We start from the raw sequence: 22,874 nt of genomic DNA, 5'->3' as shown, positions 1-22,874 counted from the left end.
CGAAACTGAGTTATTTGTAGTGAGGTGGATGGACCTAGAGACTGTCATACAGAGTGAAGTAAGTCAGAAGGAGAAAAACAAATACCGTATGCTAACACATATATATAGACTCTAAAAAAAAAAAGAAAAAAGGAAATGGTCAGGCAAACCTAGGCGCAAGATTGGAATAAAGATGCAGACCTACTAGAGAATGGACTTGAGGATACGCGGAGGGGGAAGGGTAAGCTGGGACAAAGTGAGAGAGTGGCATGGACATATATACACTACCAAATGTAAAATAGATAGCTAGTGGGAAGCAGCCACATAGCACAGGGAGATCAGCTCGGTGCTTTGTGACCACCTAGAGGGTTGGGATAGGGAGGGTGGGAGGGAGACGCAAGAGGGAGGAGATATGGGGGTATATGTACATGTATAAATGATTCACTTTGTTATAAAGCAGAAACTGACACACCATTGTAAAGCAATTATACTCTAATAAAGATGTTAAAAAAAAGAAAAGAAAGCTCTCACATTTCTGGTTTAAAAAATAATTATTTATTTCCTCACTTAATGGCCTCAAGTCCATGCTATAAATTAATATAATTTAAAGATAGTACTTTGATTAACTCACATTTTAGAAATCTAATGCATTTTGACTTGTGATAATTACCTGAAATTACTTGAGGATGCTTCTTTCCACAATAACATTTTCTTATGTCTATAACAGGCGCACTGCCTGTTTTGTTAAAATCCAGTTTCATAAAGGCCTAAATAAAGAGAGAAGTGTTATTTTTTTCTATGAAATCATTAGGACCTAATTTTCTATTCTGCAGTAGGTTATTTTTGACCTCTAAACAAGACAGTTTAAAGTACTAAAGTGGTATATGAAGGAAGCATCATGAAAACAGGGAGAAAGATATTGGAGCAAGATATTCGGTAACCTGCACTTAAGGTGCACTACCACTTTCTAGCACCCTGACCTTGAGAAAGTAACTTAACCTCTGTTACCCTGGCTTTCCTCTTCTGCACACTGAGGAGTTGGGTAAAAGACCTCTCAGGTAACTTTCAGCTCTACGAATCACATGAAATTGATAAATGGCCAAGACAAATGACCAGGACTATTTTGATTCAAAAAGTAAACCTGCAAATATTCCATTACTAAAATCAATGAGAAAGTTAAATAATTCTTAAATGGGTTTTGTTACTCTATTTCCTGAAATTTAACACTACCTTTCGAAATGCTAGTTGTTTTTTCACTCCTCTAATTCAATGCAATTCTGAGGATCATAAAATATATTTTATTGAGAAGAGGAGTGGGTCCATAGAAACATACAACTGACCAAAAGCAACATCCTACATTTGCAGATGAGTCAAAACTGGAATCAAGTTTGTTTATTCACAATAATGTCACAGGTATGTGGTACCTGTTATGGACTGAATTGCATCCTCCCCAAAATTCATATGTTGAAGCCCTAACCTCCAGTACCTCAGCGTGTGACTGCAGAAGAAGATAGAGCCTTTAAAGAGGTGGTTAAATTAAAATGAAATCATTAGGGCTGGCCCTAATCCAATATGACTGGTATCCTCATAAGAAGAGGAGATTAGGACACAGACAACACAGACTGAGGGATGACCATGAGAACGCAGGGAGAAGACAGCCAGTTAATTACAAGCCAAGGAAAGCAGCCTCAGGAGAAACCAAACCTAATGACACCTGGATCTTGGACTTCTAGCCTCCAGAATTGTGAGACAACAAATTTCTGTCGTGTAAGTCACCCAGTCTATGGTATTTGTTATGGTAGCCCTAGCAAACTAAGTCTACTTTTGTCCTCTATTCCCAGGACCAAGACTTATGAAAGAGACAACCCTCCAGTTTCTACTCCTGATACTCACACCTATCATCAGGACATGTAAGGTAAAAATATATGCAAATTTATAAATATTATGTGGTGAATTTGTTTAACATAAGGTTTTTATTTTGTCTTTTGGCCAGTAAAGATAAAGATTTTGATATTTTCTATTTGAGATTTGTACCCAATGTAATTGTTCATACTACCCTATTCACAATAGCTTTGTTTCAGTATTAGATAAATATATATTTTATATTAGGTACATATACAAAAGAAAAAGAAAACTACATTGCTCAAAAGCATGCTCTAAAAATGGCTACCAGAACCTAATATCTTCTCTCCTACATAAGTCAGAGCTCCTGTTTTTAATTACAATTTAACATGATCATTTTAATCTTCATTTTAACATTTAGCATGCATATTTAAAAAGTAGAGGGCTTCCCTGGTGGTGCAGTGGTTGGGAATCTGCCTGCCAATGCAGGGGACACGGGTTCGAGCCCTGGTCTGGGAGGATCCCACATGCCGCGGAGCACCTAGGCCCGTGCACCACAACTACTGAGCCTGCGCGTCTGGAGCCTGTGCTCCGCAACAAGAGAGGCCGCGATAGTGAGAGGCCCGCGCACCGCGATGAAGAGTGGACCCTGCTTGCCACAACTAGAGAAAACCCTCGCACAGAAATGAAGACCCAACACAGCCAAAAATAAAAAATATATATAAATAAATAAATTTTTTAAAAAAAGTTTTAAAAAGTAGAGAAACATGTTTTAGTCATCATCCTAAGATAATGTGCATTGAGCCTTGACACTGGGACAGCTATAATGCTCATAATTTTACATGTAATACCTTAGACCAGTTCTGTGAGATAAGAAACTGAGGCTTGGAAATATTTAATAATAGATATAGACATATAACTATATGGAGCCAGCAATTTATGGAATTAGTAATTTGTGAACTGAAATTTAATTTCAGATTTTATTTTCCTCTTATAATATTTTCCTAAAACATAGGCATAATTTATTTTGCTTTATACTGGGTAGATTTGTATGTGTTTGTGTGTGTTTGTGTTTTACTAAACCCAAAATACATTACAGGGAAAGGAATTTAAAACATTTTCAATGGTAATTCATTAAAGATTTGAAAGAATGAACCTAAAAATCTATTAAAAGTAACTATTTGAAAGATTACTTCAAGTTACCTTTGAACAAATGATTTCCTGTATTCATTCATTTCACCAATAACAGCACGCTTTAATTCTCCGTAATCAACCTTGCCATTGCCATAACCATTTAGAATTAGCCACAAAGACTCAAAATCCTAGAAATGATCACACAGAGACCGCTGTTACACCTTTAAGTTATATATGGCCACAACAATAATCATCATAATAGCATTTTGTTACATCTGTTGTAGCCCTAGACAAGGTAGTGGACTTAATAAGAAAATTCCAAAAAGTTACATATAAATCCAATCAAAGGCACTAAAAAAGCTTATTTAGAGGAACTCTGTAGTGGACAGTTCCATAAAGTTAAGAAACATTTAAGAGTGGCAATAAATCACAAATATATCTTTTTAAATTTTTTTTTCAATAAAAAATGCTTACCATTCACTTGAATTTGACCATTTCATTATCTTTAATGTATTATATCAGTGACAATTAAGAAGTCACTTCACTTACTGGAATGCCTCCAAAAGGCATCAGGATACTGACTGTACTTCTGCTAGTCTTCATACTTGAAAGTATAAGAGATTTGAGTGACTCTAACAATTATTCCATGATTTACACTGAAAGGTGCTGTTTTGAGTAGATCCCTTATGCCAATTTATTCATTTTACTATTGCCACTTACTTCTTCGGCAAATGCACTATTTAATAGAATATTCTATTCATAAAGTTCCTAACAACAACCAAAAAAAATACAGCATGAGATTTTCTTAAACTCAGATAAATAGATTTTCAATATTTCAGTCAAGTTGTTAGCTTTAAATGAGAATATAAATAAAACACCTAGCAAGGTGACTGACAAATAATGGTTACCCCCAAAATATTCTCTTCCATTTCCTCCTAATTTTTTCAATTAAAATTTAATAAGGAAACTTAAGACGCCCTGCCCGCCCCCCCCCCCCCGCAGTTCTCAACAACTCATACATTTTTTTGGTCTGTTGTAATGCCCTGCACATAAAAAGACTTTAAGGTGTATAAAATGACCTTTTAAGTGTGAAAATGAGCTTAATCTTTAAAATCATACGTAATATGGATAGAAGTTGAATTTGCTCACCCAACTCAAGGGATACTAGAATTAAAAGATAATGCTAGAAGCTTAAAAGAAACATTTTTCAAGAACTGAATAATTTACCAAAAGTGGCAACAAATTTATATAACTCTTTCTAAAATATGGTGCAGGATGGAAAATGATAATTCAGCTGAAAAAAAACTAAGGTATATTTATTGATAGTATCTCTCTATAAATTAGGCAATTTAGGGGGCATACCAATTTTTTAAAATTTCAAATTAGTAAGAATGACTTTGCCTTCCCTAAAACTAGTGCCAGAATTAGACCCAGGTTGGTGATTCTTATGTTCTTGTTTTTGCTTCTCATTGCATGGGCAGTCTCCAGTGATATTATAGAGGAAAAGAAAAAACAGGGTATAAGACACCACATCTTTCTAATTTTCTATTGCTGTTTTATTACTATTATTATTATTATGATTAATGCAAGGAAGAGATGAAGTTAGATAATCCCTAGTGTGTGTCACTAGGTGGGCCACAAGGTTAAATATTGTAAAAAACCACAAGACAGGTATGGCACAGCAATAATAAGCAATACCATACCGGCACAGGAGTTTACAATTGATAAGGCATGTAATTTTCTCATTTGAGTTTCAAAGCAACTCTGACTATAAGTATTGCCTCTGGATTGCTCCAGCAGAGTCTGTCTGTCAGAAAAGTGAAAAGGCCTATTCAAGATCACACAGTTCAAATGTTAAGGCTAGAACTTGAACCTTTATCTCATAAATTCAATTTCCAGTGTTCCTCCCACAAAATGTACTATATCTTGTGACAAGACGATTTGAAGCAAAAGAGAACAATGCAAGAGAATGCCTTATCTAAAACCCTTGAGGTAGACATGTTTCAAATTCATATACACTCAGGATAAAATCCAAACTTCTGAGCATAGCATGCAAAGCTTTAATGTAATGGACACTGCTAGGCTTATTTCTCTCCATTCTTCTCTTTTCCTTCCTTCCACCTATCTATCTATTTCAACTCATGCATCGTCTATTTATTCAGCACCTGCCAAATGCCAGGTTCTATTCGAGGTATTAGAAATAGAGCAGGAAACAAGAAGCACCTTGGTCTCTGCCCTGATGGGACTTCCATTCTACTGCAGGCAGAGCCAGAGAATATATACAAAGTGGTATAAAGAAAACAAAATGGATAAATGGTATAGAGAGGATCAGGGATCAGATGGGATGCTCCTTTAGATGGAGGTGTCAGTGTAGTGTTCTTAGTAGAGAAAACCTGAATGATGTGAAAATTCAACCATGCAAAGGTCTGGTGGAAGATTACTCACAGCAGAGGGAAAGGTAGGGGTGAAGCCTCTGGGGCAATTCCTGGAACCTGCCTCACTCCCTCTCCCCTGGAAGCCTTCCCATGTGCTTCTCCCTTTCCTGAAGTAGCCATTGTCTGATCCACACTCCTCCTCCCCTCTCGTCTGCTTCATTCCTCCTCATCCTTCAAAACTCAGCTCGGACATATACCCACCTCCAGGAATCCTATGAACTTCCTTCTCCATAACCTGGCTTGCAATTTATCTCACATGTTCTGAAAGCATTCTCTATTTAACACTTATCATGTTGTTTTGTAATCATTTATATTTTTCTTTCCTTTACTTATGAAGACCTTACGAGTACAGAGTATGTCTTCTCAGAGTTTAGAACAATGCCCACTTATTAGGCTCTTAATAAGTATATGAGGGAGGGATGAATGTCGACATTTAAAAAATCAGCAGGACTTGCCTGATGGCTTAACACTGATAATGAGGCATAAAGAAGGAGACAAATGAACTACTAAAATTTCAGTAGAAAAGTGAATAAGACCACTGAAGAATAATATGTCATTCACTGCAGAGAATTATCTGTGGTACATACATTTTCGGACACTTCTAAGTGAAATACTTTTAAAGCTTGCTTAAAATCTGCCTTATCTAAAAGTCCATTTCCTTCCTTGTCCAATTGTTGAAGGTATTTTCTCAATCCAGTCAAAATACAAACACCTCTTTTACATAGCTGTTCTTTTAGCACATCTGTTTAAGAAGAAGAGAGATGGAAACTAATTATTCCTATGCACAAATGTATCAAATTGCAATTGTCTCTCCGGTAAGAAAATTAAAGTTGATATAACTGACATAAGGGATGTGAATATGCAACCAGATCATACGTATGACTGACAAAAGGCTTTGAAAAATAGAATGCTCTTAGTAAAGGGGGTTATATACAAAATCACATGTAAAATATACCAGAACAATAGCACCACTGTGTGGTGAAAGTGTTATATTTTATATATAGGAAAATAATGGTTCACTTTATCAGCATGAAAATAACCTAAATGTTACAAATAAAATCTTAGTTTTTTAAAATTTTCCAGGTTTCCTCTTCATCTATCAAGCCCATATCTTTAATCTCTTTCCTCTTTCTTTGTAATTACCAACTGAATTACAAATTTTTGAGTGATCTGCCTGACATCAATTCATCAGTTCAAAATTTCTAAAATAGTTTGAAATCTTCAAACTGTAGGTTATATATTAAATAGCATCAAGGCTTTGGAATGCTCTCCTATACTTATACATTTAAAGTAACCCTTTCTTCTAGGAATTTATAAGAATTTATATTCTTAGGCTCATTCTCTTTGTGGGACAGATTTCATTTGATGCAGTTTGTGCCATCTTTACTTGAGAAAATATAGGTAACTTTACCAGAGCAGTTATTAAATATAATACATTAGAAGAAAAAACAAATGTCACTAGATACAGTAGTGACAAATACCATATTGATCGTGATAGAACAGAGAAAACTATTTAGTAACAATGGCATCAAGAATATTTGAGAGTTCAAATACCAATCCCAGACAACTTTTAAATCTGTTTTTAGCCTTCTTACTCCAATATCATCTTTATATGATAAATCAGGGTTTATCAAAATTTATAAGTTATACGTTGACTTCTGTGATTAGTTGTTTAATGCCTTCCTGCCTTCTTGACTATGAGATTCAACAAAGGACTTGTCTATTTGAGCCTAGTATACTGTATTGATTACAAGAGTGGACTCTAGAAACAAATCTATAAAATGCTTTAGAGTACAAAACCTACATATATTTCACTTATCACCTACAACAACTCTGAAAGTTAATAAAAGAGGTTATTATCCCTATTTTAGATATAATGAAAGAGGTGCAAGAGTATACACAGTCATATGTCTACTGAATGAACAGCTCCAAACATGAATCTGGCTCCCAGTCTAGTATTTTTTTTTTTTTCACACTAGGCCGCCACAGATCTCTTTAGGATATCATCTAATGCATAAGACAAGTACTATATTGCAAAAATCACTTATATTCATTTCATGAATAAAACCCATACTATCTAGTACTTTCTAAAATTTTTAAATTCATAAATCATAAAATACTAGTTATTCAGTTAGACAGGATCATTAAAGTAGGAGAAATACTAAAAATATTTTTAAACATGTATGTGTGTATAAATTTATAAAAAGATAGGAAAGCAAATAGGAAATATAAATCAAGTGCCAAAAAACTAAGCAATATCTGGAAAATACTGCTTTACTACTTACAAAGAAAATGGTTGAAAATTAATACTTGAGAGTATAGTAATGACACACACTTTGAATGGCCTTGAAAGCCAATCTGTCATTGGCTTCTTCATTGGTTACATCATCATGTTCCACAGAATCAGTTCTGCAATTGACATGTTCGCAGTGATAAAAATATATTGTTTTGCAGTCTTGAGTATGGAAACTCCAAGCTTTCCCTGCTCTAGACTCAAAGAAATTCTCAAATAAATTCTCACTCTTAATAAGCTACAGAAAGTTGGAAGAGTGCTTAGAGATTAATCAAGTCCCACCTTTGCTCCCTGCTTTAATCCTTGGGAGAATTAAATATGATAAATCAAAAGCTAAAATCCTTAAACCTTCCAAGAACTACCTTTAAACATTATATTCAGTTTTGTAGCTATTTCAATGTTCTTTTAAAATACTTAATTAAAACTATTAAATTTAAAAGCAGTTTTACCTTTAAATGTATAAAATGTAAAAATGTTATTTTAAAAAGCAAAAAAAAAAAAAGCAATCATATTGAACAATACAGTAAAAGACAAAGAAGCACAGACTTCCTTATAGCCAATTTATGGCAAATGGCCTCTAATGTACAGAGAGTACACCAATTATTGTTATCTTGATTATATTTAGCACCAAAAAACACTCCACAAGAATGGCATATATGTTTTCTGTGATAAGAAAAAAAAAAAACCCAAAATTCATTTAAAAGCTTTTGATTCATAGCATTGTTTTTTCATTATATGTATTATCAATCAATGAATACCACAAGCATGTGGGACCCAAGACTTTTTTTAGTGCTTAAAAAAAGCATCACACTAAAAATGTGGAAAAAGTTGTTATTATATTGTATTGTATCCCATCTTTTAAAATGTATTATTTTGGTAGCATTCGGTAAAATAAAAGTATTATAGCACAGGCAAATTAATAAAGTACTTTAACTAACTTAAAATGGGACATTTTAAATTTCTACTTGATTATAACTGTTCCCACACATGGAGTGTATTTGAGTACAAGATATAGCACATAAAATGGATATGTATAGCTATGCTTTATTTTTTTAAATATAAATCTTAACTAAAATCAAAATGCTTTGATATAGAATCTCATTTTAATATAATAAACATAATGTTTTCACTTACCTCCAAAATGACAAATGCATGTTTGACTTACTTGAGAGAATCCAAAGCTCTCTGATCAATATTTGTGATTCGAAGTGTAAGCAATGTGTTTTCTTTTATGCTTTCTGGAAGTCTGGGATGATCAGAGCTCAAAAATGTCAAGTTTGCACCCTAAAGAAATGAACAAATTGAATTATTTAAACTATAAAATATATAAGAAGTAAACTACAACTAATACTAATTTTAAATATTCAAGTTTGATTATATCTGATGTGATATACTTTTATACTAATAAAAAAGTATATTGAGAGAATATTTAGAAACAACACAGGCTTCAGCTAATAATATAGGAAAATAGGAGAACTAATTTCCCAATCTCCCAATTAGAACAATCTTAGATTCAACAATTCATGTGAAAAAAATAAGAACTCCAATTGTTTTTCAGAATCAGAGGAAGAAAGGACAAGTTATTTCAGTGGAAATTATGACACCCCAAAATACAGAAATAGAGCTATTTATCCACAGAAAGATGTGCTGCAAATTGATGAACTATGACAGGTTCATCACCCTCTTTCACCTGGTCTTTTGATGACAAACATTACATAAATGTAAAACTAATTTTAAGCTATTAAGAGCATCAAGACTTTGCTGAAAAAATTCCCCTCAAAAATCCTTAATCCAAACTTAGAAAATTATTATTTTAATTTCTGAGTTTCTCAAATAAATATGGTCAAATATGGACAAACACAAATTTAAAATGAGGCTTATTTATCTCTTTTGAAAGTAAGGGAAGAGATTTCTCTCCTCTCCTTTATCCTGGAGCATTTACTTTAGAAAACTTGTAACTATAAGTACCTTCTTCACTCTTTGAAATGTGTATAAATTTTCTTGAAATTATTATTTAAGCAATTAAAGAGACTACATGATATGTGTAGCAGTGTTATGCATCTAAGCATATGTGTGTATACATACATGTGTGCGTAACGGTACATCTATGAGGTCTGTGTCAGTGCATCCAAAGCAATATACGTATGTATGTGAGTGAACATATGTGGGTGCACTTTTATGTGTGTGTGTCTATGGACACAAGTGCATGTTTCTATAAGTATTATCTTAACAGCTGGCATTACAATTTATTTTAGGGAGTATTTAGAAAAAAGACCTTGATGAGGCATATAGAAATGAAAAGATAAGTTCCAGAGCAACACCTGGAAGGCAAAAGAGACCCAACGCCCCCCAAAAAGAAAGATAAGGTTGAATATTTCTGCACAAAGAAATAGAAGATTGTGGGGAAGAGCAAGAGGTGGAAGGAGTCAGAAAATTGAGAGGAGGGCCTTTACCATGGGAAATATTCAAAGGACATATTTTTAAGAATAAGGATGTCTAATAACAAATTGTAAATTCCGTACACTGCTGCAATATAAACCTCCCTCCATATCCCCTTCAAAATGTCTGCCACACACCCAAGGTATCATATATATAGTTTGTGTGTGGCTCTTTCTCTCTCTTTTTCTCTTTCCCTCTCTCTCTCTTTTGCTCCATTCCTCCCTTCCTCCCTCCCTCCCTTCCTCCTTTCTTTCCTTCCTTCCCTCTTCTCTCTCTCTCCCTCTCTCTTTCTCTCTCTCTTTTTCTTGGAAATCATAAGAGGGAGCAAAGCTCCACATCTGGTTCAAGTAATATGGAACAGGGACAGTAAGAACAAATAAATTATTAGAGACAGCAGCTCAGGGCTAGAGGTAACTTTCATCTATCTGGGATAGGCATTAAACATTCTTCCTACAGGTTGTGAAATGTGAGTTGGAGCTACTTTTCTCAATCTCTAGAGGCTGGCTAAGAGACATACACACAGATATAGATATAGATAATAGATACAGATATAGAGTGTATGCATAATGCATTCAATCCAAGTTTGAGATGTAAAGGTTTTCCTCACCCCCAACTCCTCACCCAGCTGGTCACTACATCTTATGATTCTACTGCCTGAAGATTTTTTTTAAAATTTTTCTAATTAGCTTCATAGCCACAGTCACTCGCCTAATTCAGGTTGTCTCAACTGCCTTCCTAGATTAATGTAGTTCAATCCAATCTGGTCCTTTGTACTAGTCTTCAGTCCATTCCCCACACTGCAACCAGAGAAGTCTTTCTAAATCACAAACCTGATGATGCCACCTCCCTTCATTTCATCCACCTCTCCCCTTTCAGTGACTCCCCAAGACATTTTCGACAAGTCTTTAACAAAAGGCCACCCTTAATAAACTCTGATTCGTCTGTTGCCCACCCCCACCTTGAAGCAGAGTTCAACAACACTGAACTACTTTCAGTTCTCAAAAAAAGCCATGTCTTTCATGCTTTTGTTCTTTGCACCAGCTGTCTCCTCCACCTGGAAGCCTTTCCCTACCCTCTTCCATCTACGTATCCCAGCCTACCTAGGTCAAGGTTAGATGGCACTTTCTCCAAGAAGCCTCCTTTGACTCGAGAAAACTGGGTCATTGCCCCTCCTATCTGGCCTTCTGACTGTTTCCCATTAGACTGTAATTCCCACAAAAGCAGGGAATGTTTTTAAGTTATTCACAGTTCCATTTCCAGTGATTTGGCCTATGAGTATATTTTTGTTACATGATCACTGTGGATAGTGCTACATTTTAATCATGAGATGACATGAATGTAACAATTTAAAATTTAAGAGCACTATACAAATTCTGACATTACGTATGATGGACTCATGCTAGGGAATCCTTGTTATACGCCGTACGCCAGGAGGTGTGCAAGGCAGGGAAATCACAAGGAAGATAAGCTAACTAGGAGATATATGACGGCTCCAGAAGCCAAATGCCCCATGTGGAGAAAAATGTGTGTCCTCAGAAGATAAGCCTGCATTAGGTGGAGAATTACTCCTGGTACTATTGAAGTGGCCACTTACCCAGTGGTATAGCCTGGCAGGGCCTTTAAAAGTACCAAGAGACAAGGTCTCCTGGGCTTATATTGTGGAATTGGTGGTGGTGGAGGGAGTGTTACAGGGAATAAATGCTATGCTTAGATTCAGACCATTGGGATCTGGAACAGAGACAGAACCTCCTGGGGAAATATCAACCATTAGCCAACACAAATGTCCCTGCTCAGGAAGGGGGGAAAAAAAATAAACTGGAAACTAGAAACTCTGCTCCACTAGGCCCACAGGATCCCTCAAAATCCAACACCAGCGAGTAAAACATATGTGTGTGCACACATGCTCAACTTACAGTATAAAAATCACCAAGTTGGTATTGTTTTCCTTTTCTTTGTCCATGCTGATGACAATAAATGTTTTTTTGAATAAAAGGAAGCACATTTGTTCTAGAAGTTAAATGACAAAAATGTAAAGTTATTCAGCTTCTCTGGGAAGTAATCATCTTGAGAGTTGTAACAGTGTTTTATGGCATACCTATTTTTCCCAAATTGCCGATACTCATAAATTGTAAGGGAATGGTCATGAGTAAAAAAGAGCCCAACCAGCTCTCTGCAAGCATCATGTCCATTTCTAGAAAAGCAGAATAATATCAAAGATTTTCAAGTAGGATACTTTTCATATTTAATAATAAATGGATAGTGTATATCAAGGAGGGATAACAGGACTCGCTCAAATGTGTGTTAATGGGCAAGAGTTATGGGAAACCATGACAGAGATTGCCGAAATGTCAACTTAAGTCAGATTTGGATGGAGAAAAAAGCTTTATCTTACACTGATACGAATATGGATATATTACAATATAGATTACTATTTTGGCATAGACTTAAGATACAGTGAAAGACCTTTAAAAAAAAATGTTGAGCTTGCAAGAAGCCACTCAGAGATAGATATACATTTATTACCTTTTCTCACGGCAAGTTTAAAATCACTGAACAAATATAATTTTTAAAAAACCACCCTACCTTTAAGATTCATGTAGAACATCAAGTAGCATTATGTATTACTGGAAGTTTATAAGACTGGATAACAGATTTAAGAATTTGTCACTTTACATCTACCAATAGTTTAGTGTTAACTTAAGCCATTAAAATGAAATTAAATAAAGCAGCTTACATAAGTGTTGATTTTTAAATAGTTTAGAATCTTCTAGTAGTAATATGTATCTTTAAAGATTCACTTATAAATTTCTTTTTGAAATACATTTTAAAGTCACATTTTAAATAACTTCTAATTGAAATGTTTTTCTTTTAGACTCATACTTCCCATAATTTTTGTAACAGATTAAATATATATTACCTAAAAACGTTTGTGCTAAATTCACATTTTTCACTTAAATGTGACAAATTTAACTAATATTATTATTGCTATTTCTATTTGAAAAGAAAATACCTTTTTATAATCATAGGATTAAAAAGTTTAGTAAAATGACGATTACCTTGATATGATCCTACCATCAAATTGTACTTTATGAGAAAGCATACTTTCAGTTAATGTAGACTGAGTTCTTATCCTGCTAAGAAATACAATTGTTAATAATTATACTTAAATTACAAATTTAAATTTGATGTAAATGATAAAAGTACCCAAAAAATTAATATTTTGAAAATGCACATATTGGATAAAGGTGAGGTATAAACCTCTTTTTATTCCAGATTGCTAGCTGTGGCAGACAGAGAAGAGATTACCCAGAGCTATGGTATATAATACATGAATGACTTTAACGTTAGAACTTATATCAAAGTGCTACAAAGTCAGTACGGAGCAGAGATAGCACATTTGTGCCTGGCACAGTTGCAGAGCTACCCGACAGCCATTTCTAACCCTCTTCTTTGCCTCTCTCCCACCACAGAATTTGCTTTCTTAGCCTCTTGCAATTAGAAGTGACTAAGGGACCCAGTTCTTCCAGTAAACTTCCAGGAAAGACTTTCTTTTGTCCTGATAATAGAGTGGCACGGGAAGAGTTCCTGCCTGTGAACATGGCAGGGATATGATGCTAGGAGCCATTGTAGCCATCAGGCAACCATGTCAGAGAGGCGAATACGATCTCAGGGAAGCCAGCCCAGAGCTGCGCCTCACTGAGCCACTGAACTAAAACCAACTTTCCTACCTCCAAGCAGCTGGTTGTATAAGGAAAATAAATCGTGACTTGTTTAAGCCACTGTCAGTCAGGTTTTCAGTTATGCGTAGCTGAAAACATTCTTTGCCAAAATAGAGTAGAGAGAAAGAGTGCTGGATGAGGTTCCAGTCTTGGCTATAGTTCTAGCTGTGAAACTCAGATCAGTTATTTAATCCTTATGGCCTTTAGATAGCATTGAACTATCTCACAAGGACTGCCAGTTCAAAAATTCTGTTTCATAATATAAAGCAAAACCCAATGACACATACTTTGACACCCTACTACCAATAATCTCCTTTATATTAAGAAATCTGAAGATTCGGTGATGTTTCTTTACTTCCCTTCCTAAGTAATTTTATGATATTCCCATAAAACTGCAGGTATAATGAAATTGCAATAATGTAAACAGTAAGTAAGTCTGTAGCTCATTGAGATCTTGAAAAGTTATACCTCTATAAAATCTAGGTCTCTATGAAAGGTAAGCAGGATATAGCAAATAAGAATCTGTAAACCAAATGAGAGTTTGTGAACACAGAGTGGAGCCATGAAAGCTTGGTCATCTTAATTCAATTTAATCCGTTAGTATTAATGTGTTTATTGAATGCCCACTATGTGCCTGAAACAATTCTGAATGCTGAGAAAATGAAAGTAATAATAATAGCTACTATTTATTAAGAACTTCTTAGACACTAGTCTGTGTTAAAATCATTTTAATGTGTATTGGTTCACTTAATGCTTGCAATAACTCTAGGAAGTAAGTACTATTATCCGCATTCTAAAAATAAAGTTTACAGAGTTATACAGTTAGCACATGGCAGAGCCAAAGAAAATTGCTCATAACCATTACATTATATTGCCTCTCAAAGGTAAACAGAACTCAGTTTAACAGTGATAGGTTGACATAATAGCTTCAAAGAGTCTAGAGTCTTTTTGAAAACATAAAATAATTAAATAGGCATTTATATTATAAAATGGAAAGTTCCATGTTGGGGTTTTATGTATCCAATAAGTAGCACCAATACATCTCCAAGTTCTTAACTGATAGAGAAATAAGAATCAGGCAGATGAAGACTTACATATGAATTTTATTATTGATAAAGCACTTGGAAACCATGGCTTAGAAATGTAGCAACAATAACCTAAGTCCTTAACACTAGAATTAAACAGACCAACCCACTCATTGCAGCTGGGGAGGGACCCTGTAAAACTTAGTGCATAGGTGAGAATGTGCACTTCTGCAGACAGCTGGCTCCTAAGAAAAAGAGAGGAAGGGCTGCACTACACATGCCAATTCCTGCTTCCCACTCTATGAAGCAGAATTTTCTCCTCCTCCTCTGGGAATAATGAATAAGGGGAGTGAAGCCTATCACTGCAATAATTGTAAGCAATACCCCTGTAGGATTTTTCATAGAACTAGACTAGCTAAATCTAAAATTTATATTGAAGAGGAACGAGCCGAGTATGCCAAGACAATATTAAAGCTAAACAAGCTTTAGGTATTTAATATATAACAATACTAATTAAGACAGGATAATATTGGTGCAGGAATGCATAACAGGTAGATGAGACTGAAAAAAAAAGCCTAGAAACAAACCATGCATTTATAACAACTTCGCATATGACCTAAGTGGCATTACGAGGCAGAGGGATGAGTTGGTGATAGGGAGAGATTTTGTAAAGAAGACACAAAGGACACTAACAATAAATGGAAAGATTGGTAAACTGGTCTATAATAAATATAGCAACTTTTGTTCATCAAAAGACATGGTCAAGAGAATGAAAAGGTGACCACAGGGTAGGAAAAGATACATCCAATAAACATAGCTTAAAAAGGGCACATAACTAGAATATAGAAATAAGTTCCACAAATCAATATGAAAAAGATAACCCAATAGACTTGGATGGACATTTCCTATAAGAGGATATCCAGATGATCAATATACATATGAAAAGTGCTCAACATCATTAGTCTCCAGTGAAATGCAAGTGAAAATCACCAATATATACCCATAAGAAGAACTAAAATGAAAAATATAGACAATTCCCAGCACTGGCAAAGATATGGTGCCACTGGCACCTTCCTACTGCTACTGGTGGGAGTTTTAATTGCAGCAACCACTTTGGAAAACTATTTGGCAGTATTTTTTAAAGCTGAACATATGCATACTAAATGGGCCAGCGATTCCACTTGTAAGTGTGTACTAAGCAGAAATGGATACATATGTTCACCAAAAAAATGCACAAAAGTTCACGGCGGCACTATTCATAAATTGCTAAATGTCCACCAACAGCTGTGAGTAAATAAACTGTGCTATATTTGTACAATAAAATACTGTACAGTAATGAGAATAAAGGACAACTACAAATAACATGGATAAAATTCACAAACAATGTTGAGCAAAAGAAGCCAGACACAGCGTCCAAATTTTGCGATTTCATGTTAAGTATATAACTAGATAGTTATATTTACAATATCAAGGGAGAGAGGTTAACCTGGTATGGCAGAGGAAGTGGGTACTGGCTGAGGGGCAGCACATGGAGGGTTTTTGGGGTAATGTCCTATTTCTTGGTCTAGGAATGATACATGAGTATTGTTCAGTTTGTGAAAATTCCGGTGGTGTACATTTAAAATGTGTATACTTTGTGAATCATTGTTTTATTTCTATAAAAGTTTACTTTAAGAAAGAGATGTTTAGGTATATGGTAGCTGAATGATGGCCTCTGAAAGATATTCATATCCTAATCCTCAGAACACGTAATTAGTTAATTTACATGATATGGTTAAGAGGGACTTTGCAAATGTGATTAAGTTAAAGATCTGGAAATGAGGAGATTAACCAGGATTATCCAGGTAGGTTCAATGCAATCACAAGTGTTTTTATAAGAGGAAAGCAGAGGGATATGTGACTACAGAAGAGGAGCCTCAGACTGATATAACACGAGCCATTACTGGCTTTGAAGATGGACGAAGGGGCCACAAGCCAAGGAATAAAGGTAGCCCCTAAAAACTGAAAAAGGCAAAGAAATGAATTCTTCCCTGAAGCCTCCAAAAGGAATGCAGCCCTGTCAACACCTTGATTTTAGGCTTCTGACCTCCAGAACTGGAGAAGAATAAATTTGTGTTGTTTTAAAATACCGTTTGTGGTAATCTGTTACAGCAGCATTAGGAAATTAATACATGATACCTTCAAATATTTAAAGACATGGAAACAAAGCCTTCCAGAAAATAAGAATGAGATAAAAAGATAAAAGTTATAAGAAAGTACTAACAATTATGGCAGTCTGAAAATATAAAAGAACTGCTGCAGGAACTGGTGGGTTTTCTATTCTTTTAAATCTGAGGCTAGATGTCAACTGTCAGTGAAGTCACTGAGAAATTTCAGTGGACTGCACTAGCAGACTGTAAAAGTCCATACCAAACCAAAGATTTTATAAAGTACAAAGTAAAAGGCAGAAAGTAATAATTTTTAAACAATACTAATTTTGAATATATTATGGCATTGAAATTCAGCCAATATATATTGTGCACATACAAATGTCTCAGTTACTATATTGTGTCTTTTCACACATATTATCACCTAAGGTTCTGGCTATGATTCCTAAATTCTAAATACAAGATCTGGAGGGCAAAGTGTTCCCCAATATCTTAAAGTGGCAGAACTGGGATCTGAACTCCAAAAATTCCACTTTCCTTTATATAGAAAAAAGCAAAAACATGCAGACAAACTTTTCCATTAGATACAAAAGTACATTTGAAAAATACATTTATAACATACTACATCCTCATTTTATATAAGTAAATCCTTCTTACTTTGTTTCATGTAGTGTTCTTTTCCTAAGTCGAAGAGGTACCAGCTTTGAATTTGGAAGGATATGAGCAATTTCTTGCTTCTCACTGGTTAAATTTTCTTCTGGATCACTGATTACAGCCCTATTCAGGAAAATACAAAGTCTGACAATTAAATGTTATAATGAATTGCTCTAGCATCCACATATTTATAAGCAGTTGGAAAAGCTCATATACAAATGCCAATTTATACTACTGGCAGAATACATGATCTGTCAGATATTAAATGAATAAATTTAATAATTAAAAAACACTGACCATAAAAAAGTGAATATTCTTATTGCTCTCTTTTTCCATAAGCATTATCTAAAAATAAATTGAAATTTTTGAGGGAACTCAGAGCTTCATGTCTTCCTCTTACTATTCTTTAAACAAAAAGACAATGTGCTAGTGACTTCTGAATAAAGACAGAAAGCAAAGTAAGCAAGCAGCCATATGGATTTCTGTGGGAAAAGCATTTCAAGCAGAGAGGGAAATAAATGCAAATCACCTGAGACAGAAGTGAACCAGCTATGTTTCAGAACAGGGAGGAAGCCAGATGGTGGAGCAGAGTAAACAAGAAGGAGAGAAGTAGGAAAAGGGGTCCAGGGTCTAACGGTGGGCAAATCATGCAGGGCTTGGGGAGAACATATTATTGACCTCAGTTTTTCAGCACTCCTGATCCACAACCTTGCCATGGCCTCATTATAAGTGTAGTGAACTTTCTTTCCCTTTGGCTTTAAGCTTAGCTATTTGATTTGCTTTGGCAGCTGGATGGCTCTGCTGATCTCAATTGAACTAATTCATGCAAGGGTAGGTTGGTTGGAAATCTGCTCATCTAGGATAATCTTGGCTAAGTGGCCTGGCTGCATTTATAAAAGTGTTTTCTTCTTGAGACCAGTGGGTTGACCAAGCACAAAAAGGCAAATGGAAACACATGAGGTTTCTTAAGGCTCAAGCTCAGAATTAAGCCCATTGCTTTTGCTCATATATAACTGGCAAAAGTAAGTGAAAAGAGCTACTCAGCCAAGCCTAGCCTGGACAGCTGACCTGAAGATAGATGAGCTATCATTCATGACTGCTGTTTTAAGCTACTAGGTTTTATGGTGATATATAACCAATACATAGGTCTTATAGATTTTACTCTGATTGAGATGGGAAATTACTGGAGGGTTTGATCTGACTTGTCTTTTAATGGACATACTCTGGCTGCTGGGTTGAGAACAGACCAATAGGGGCAAATGCAGATACAATGAGTCCAGTTAAAAAGTGTCTGAAATAATCCAGGAGACAGAAGATAACAGTGTGCCAATGGAGAAAAGACAATCTCTTCAATAAGTGGTGCTGGGAAAACTGGACAGGTACACATAAAAGAATGAAATTAGAACACTCCCTAACACCATACACAAAAATTAACTCAAAATGGATTAGACCTAAATGTAAGACCAGACACTATAAAACTCTTAGAGGAAAACATAGGAAGAACACCCTCTGACATAAATAGCAGCAAGATCTTTTTTGATCCACATCCTACAGTAATGGAAATAAAAACAAAATAAACAAATGGGACCTAATAAAACTTAAAAGCTTTTGCAAAGCAAAGTAAACTACAAACAAGACAAAAACACAACCCTCAGAATGGGAGAAAATATTTGCAAACAAAGCAACTGGCAAAGGATTAATCTACAAAATATATAAACAACTCATGCAGCTCAATATTAAAAAAAAAAACAATCCAATCAAAAAATGGGCAGAAGACCTAAATAGACATCTCTCCAAAGAAGACATACAGATGGCCAAGAAGCACGTGAAAAACTGCTTAACATCACTAATTATTAGAGAAATGCAAATCAAAACTACAATGAGGTATCACCTCACACCAGTTAGAATGGGCATCATCAGAAAATCTACAAACAACAAATGCTGGAGAGGGTGTGGAGAAAAGGGAACCCTCTTGCACTGTTGGTGGGAATGTAAATTGATACAGCCACTATGGAGAACAGTATGGAGGTTCCTTAAAAAACTAAAAATAGAATTACCATAGGACCCAGCAACCCCACTACTGGGCATATACCCAGAGAAAACCATAATTCAAAAAGACACATGCACCCCAATGTTCATTGCAGCACTGTTTACAATAGCCAGGTCATGGAAGCAACCTGAATGCCCATCGACAGATGAATGGATAAAGAAGAAGTGGTACATATATACAATGGAATATTACTCAGCCATAAAAAGGAACGAAATTGGGTCATTTGTAGAGACGTGGATGGATCTAGAGACTGTCATACAGAGTGAAGTAAGTCAGAAAGAGAAAAACAGATACTGTATGCTAATACATATATATGTGTTTAAAAAAAATGGTTCTGAAGAATGTAGGGGCAGGACAGGAATAAAGACGCAGACGTAGAGAATGGACTTGAGGACATGGGGAGGGGAAGGGGAAGCTGGGACGAAGTGAGAAGGTGGCCTTGACATATATACACTACCAAATGTAAACTAGATAGCTAGTAGGAAGCAGCCTCATAGCACAGGGAGATCAGCTCCGTGCTTTGTGACCACCTAGAGGGGCCAGATAGGGAGGGAGGGAGGGAGATGCAAGAGGGAGGGGATATGGGGATATATGTATATGTATAGCTGATTCACTTTTTTATACAGCAGAAACTAACACACCATTGTAAAGCAATTATACTCCAATAGAGATGCTAAAAAAAAAATAAATATATATTAACGCATACATGTGGAACCTAGAAAAATGGTACAGATGAACTGGTTTGCAGGGCAGAAATAGAGACATAGATGTAGAGAACAAACGTATGGACACCAAGGGGGGAAAGTGGCAGTGGTGGGGGGGTGTGATGAATTGGGCGATTGGGATTGACATGTATACACTGATGTGTATAAAATGGATGACTAATAAGGACCTGCTGTATAAAAAAATAAATAAAATAAAATTCAAAAAAAAAAGAAGATGACAGTGTGAACAGGGATGGTGGCAGCAGAGGGGGTAAATTTATTCTGATGGTAGACCTGAGAGTGTTTGCTGACAAACTGCATATAGGATTTGAGTGAAAGAGAGGGATTAAATGCATCACCAAGATTTTAGGCCTAAATAACTTAAAGAATGGGGTTGCCATGGAGGAAAACTAAAGAGGATTTCATCATGAGGGGAGGGAAGGGAAGCCACTTTCAGGAACCCAGTTTGGAAAATGTTACTTTGGGATCTTGGATTAGGGAAGCATCAGCAGGTAGATGGTTCCTGAAGACATGATACTGGGTGAGATCACTTCGGAAGTAAATGTAGAAGTCTAAGAATTGAGCCCTTGTGTATTGCCATGTATAAAGACTGGAGAGATGAAGAGGAACCAGGAGAGGAGGCTGAGGAGTGGAAGGTAGGAGGAAAAACGAGCCAAGTGTGCTATGCCGGAAGTCAAGGGAGAAAAAGAAAAGTGCTTTGAAGGGGAGAAAGTTTTCAACACAGACAGATGTCGCTGATGGGTCAAGTAAATGAGAACCAAGAAATCACCATTAGTCCAGCAATATGTATGTCACTAGCTATCTTATGAAGAGACGCTGTGGTGGCATTTTGGGGGTGAAAACATAAAGTCAGTTCATGAGATAATGGAAGGAGATACACCGAAGACTGTAAGTAAAATAAATTGTTTCAAAGAATTAACTAAGACACATGCATGTAGACCATCATTCTTTCTCTCTGCCACCCAACGAAACGATTATTTTTTTCAAAGCTAAACTTAAGTCTTACTTCTTCCTTGAAGACTTCATAGACTATTCCAGCCTCTTCTGAATCCTACAATACTTACATATTCATGCAGTTTAGCACAGCAGGTATTGAAACTTTATTTAGTTTTCTAAGGGTTGTGAAACTTTACATTAGGTTTTAAAATTCTTGATGGTCTCACAGTTCCCAAACTGTGCACTAAGTCACACTGGGATGTCACAGGGAACTCACAGGGACACCTCTAGATATTTTTAACTTTTGAGGGACATAGTGATACTTCATATTTGTTGGATACCACAAAAACTACTAGTTCAAGAAAATTCACAGTTTCAACAAGATATCATGCTACACTCCTTCAATGAATGATATCACATCTTTGCATCATCCTACACAATTCTAAGGTTTGAGAGATTGTGTGGTGCCTAGAAGTGCAGACATCCCATTAGTAAGTAATTGTGCTTATTTAAGAATGAAATTAAAATATTTTTTCTTTCAATTTATGTGTATTATTTTTCAGATGACCATTAAGTTGTTAGAAAGTAAATATTTACTAAGTTGTTTAGACAAAAATAGTTAATAAATAGAACTGTTGGGTATTTCTATTGGCCAAGGAGTCTGGTGAAAAAATTACTAAAACACTACAAGTGTATTGAACACAGAAAGTGTGGAAACTTCTGAGTTGACCACTTGTTGACTGACACCCAAAGATATGGGTGTCATGTACAAAAAAAGAAATTTAATGAATACCTTCGGAATGGATTTCTATTACGAGTTACTAACCCTTACCTGGATAAGTTGTCTGTCATCACTTGCTCTGCAACAGTCTGTTTCTTCTTCTCTGCAGCCACAGTTTCCTGAGAAGAGAAAATAAAGAAAATGTCACTGTCCATAAGGCAGAACAATCCTATAGTTAACACAAGAGTCCTAAAATATAAGTTAAACACTTCCAGTTTCTTTCTTAAATATAGATTACTATATTCATCATTAATCAATTTAAATTCCAATTTTTTAACCTAAAAATACATTTATTTCCTAAAAAATAATACACTTAAATTTTGTTAGAAATCATAGGAGATTTCCATATTGGCCAGACAATGGATGTAAAACCCAGAAGCAAGCAAAAGAGGTGACATTAATGAATACAGAGTCCACGCTGAAAGCCCACCTTGGGCGTTGACATTTATGGTGGCTTACACTTTGGAGGAAAGGTTAGAACCACCCTCAGGCACACTGATTTAGAGGTCTGTGTAAACCGAAAGCAGATTAGAAGCAGAAGTCACATAGATGCAAAGGATCTGATAACACTGAAAAATGACAAACTAGAAGAGATGGACATAAAAACCATAGGTTTACTGCTTCTGTTGTTTAGTTAGTTAAAAACTAAATTGAAGCGTTTCCACCTACATTTTAAAAGTAAATTTGTACTAATTTCAGATGCATTCAAAGTTTA

At 35.5% G+C, this 22,874-nt stretch overlaps 1 protein-coding gene across 1 annotated transcript in view; it reads right to left on the bottom strand.

Annotated features, from left to right (window-relative positions):
• Positions 1-545: 545 nt before the first annotated feature.
• CAPS2 (calcyphosine 2) overlaps positions 546-22,874 on the bottom strand; it is a 34,757-nt gene continuing 12,428 nt past the window's right edge. The window contains 10 exon segments of the mRNA XM_082421164.1: positions 546-746; positions 3,025-3,029; positions 3,032-3,143; positions 5,978-6,132; positions 7,726-7,799; positions 8,849-8,967; positions 12,036-12,129; positions 13,179-13,253; positions 17,671-17,790; positions 22,211-22,278. Of these exon segments, the coding sequence (XP_082277290.1) occupies positions 567-746; positions 3,025-3,029; positions 3,032-3,143; positions 5,978-6,132; positions 7,726-7,799; positions 8,849-8,967; positions 12,036-12,129; positions 13,179-13,253; positions 17,671-17,790; positions 22,211-22,278 (1,002 nt within the window). The 3' untranslated portion in view covers positions 546-566.

This window comes from Balaenoptera physalus (assembly GCF_965194825.1).
Source record: "Balaenoptera physalus genome assembly, chromosome: 13".
NCBI lineage: Eukaryota > Metazoa > Chordata > Mammalia > Artiodactyla > Balaenopteridae > Balaenoptera > Balaenoptera physalus.
The sequence above is the reverse complement of the archived record's forward strand: the minus strand, read 5'-3'. Positions and strand labels throughout refer to the sequence as shown.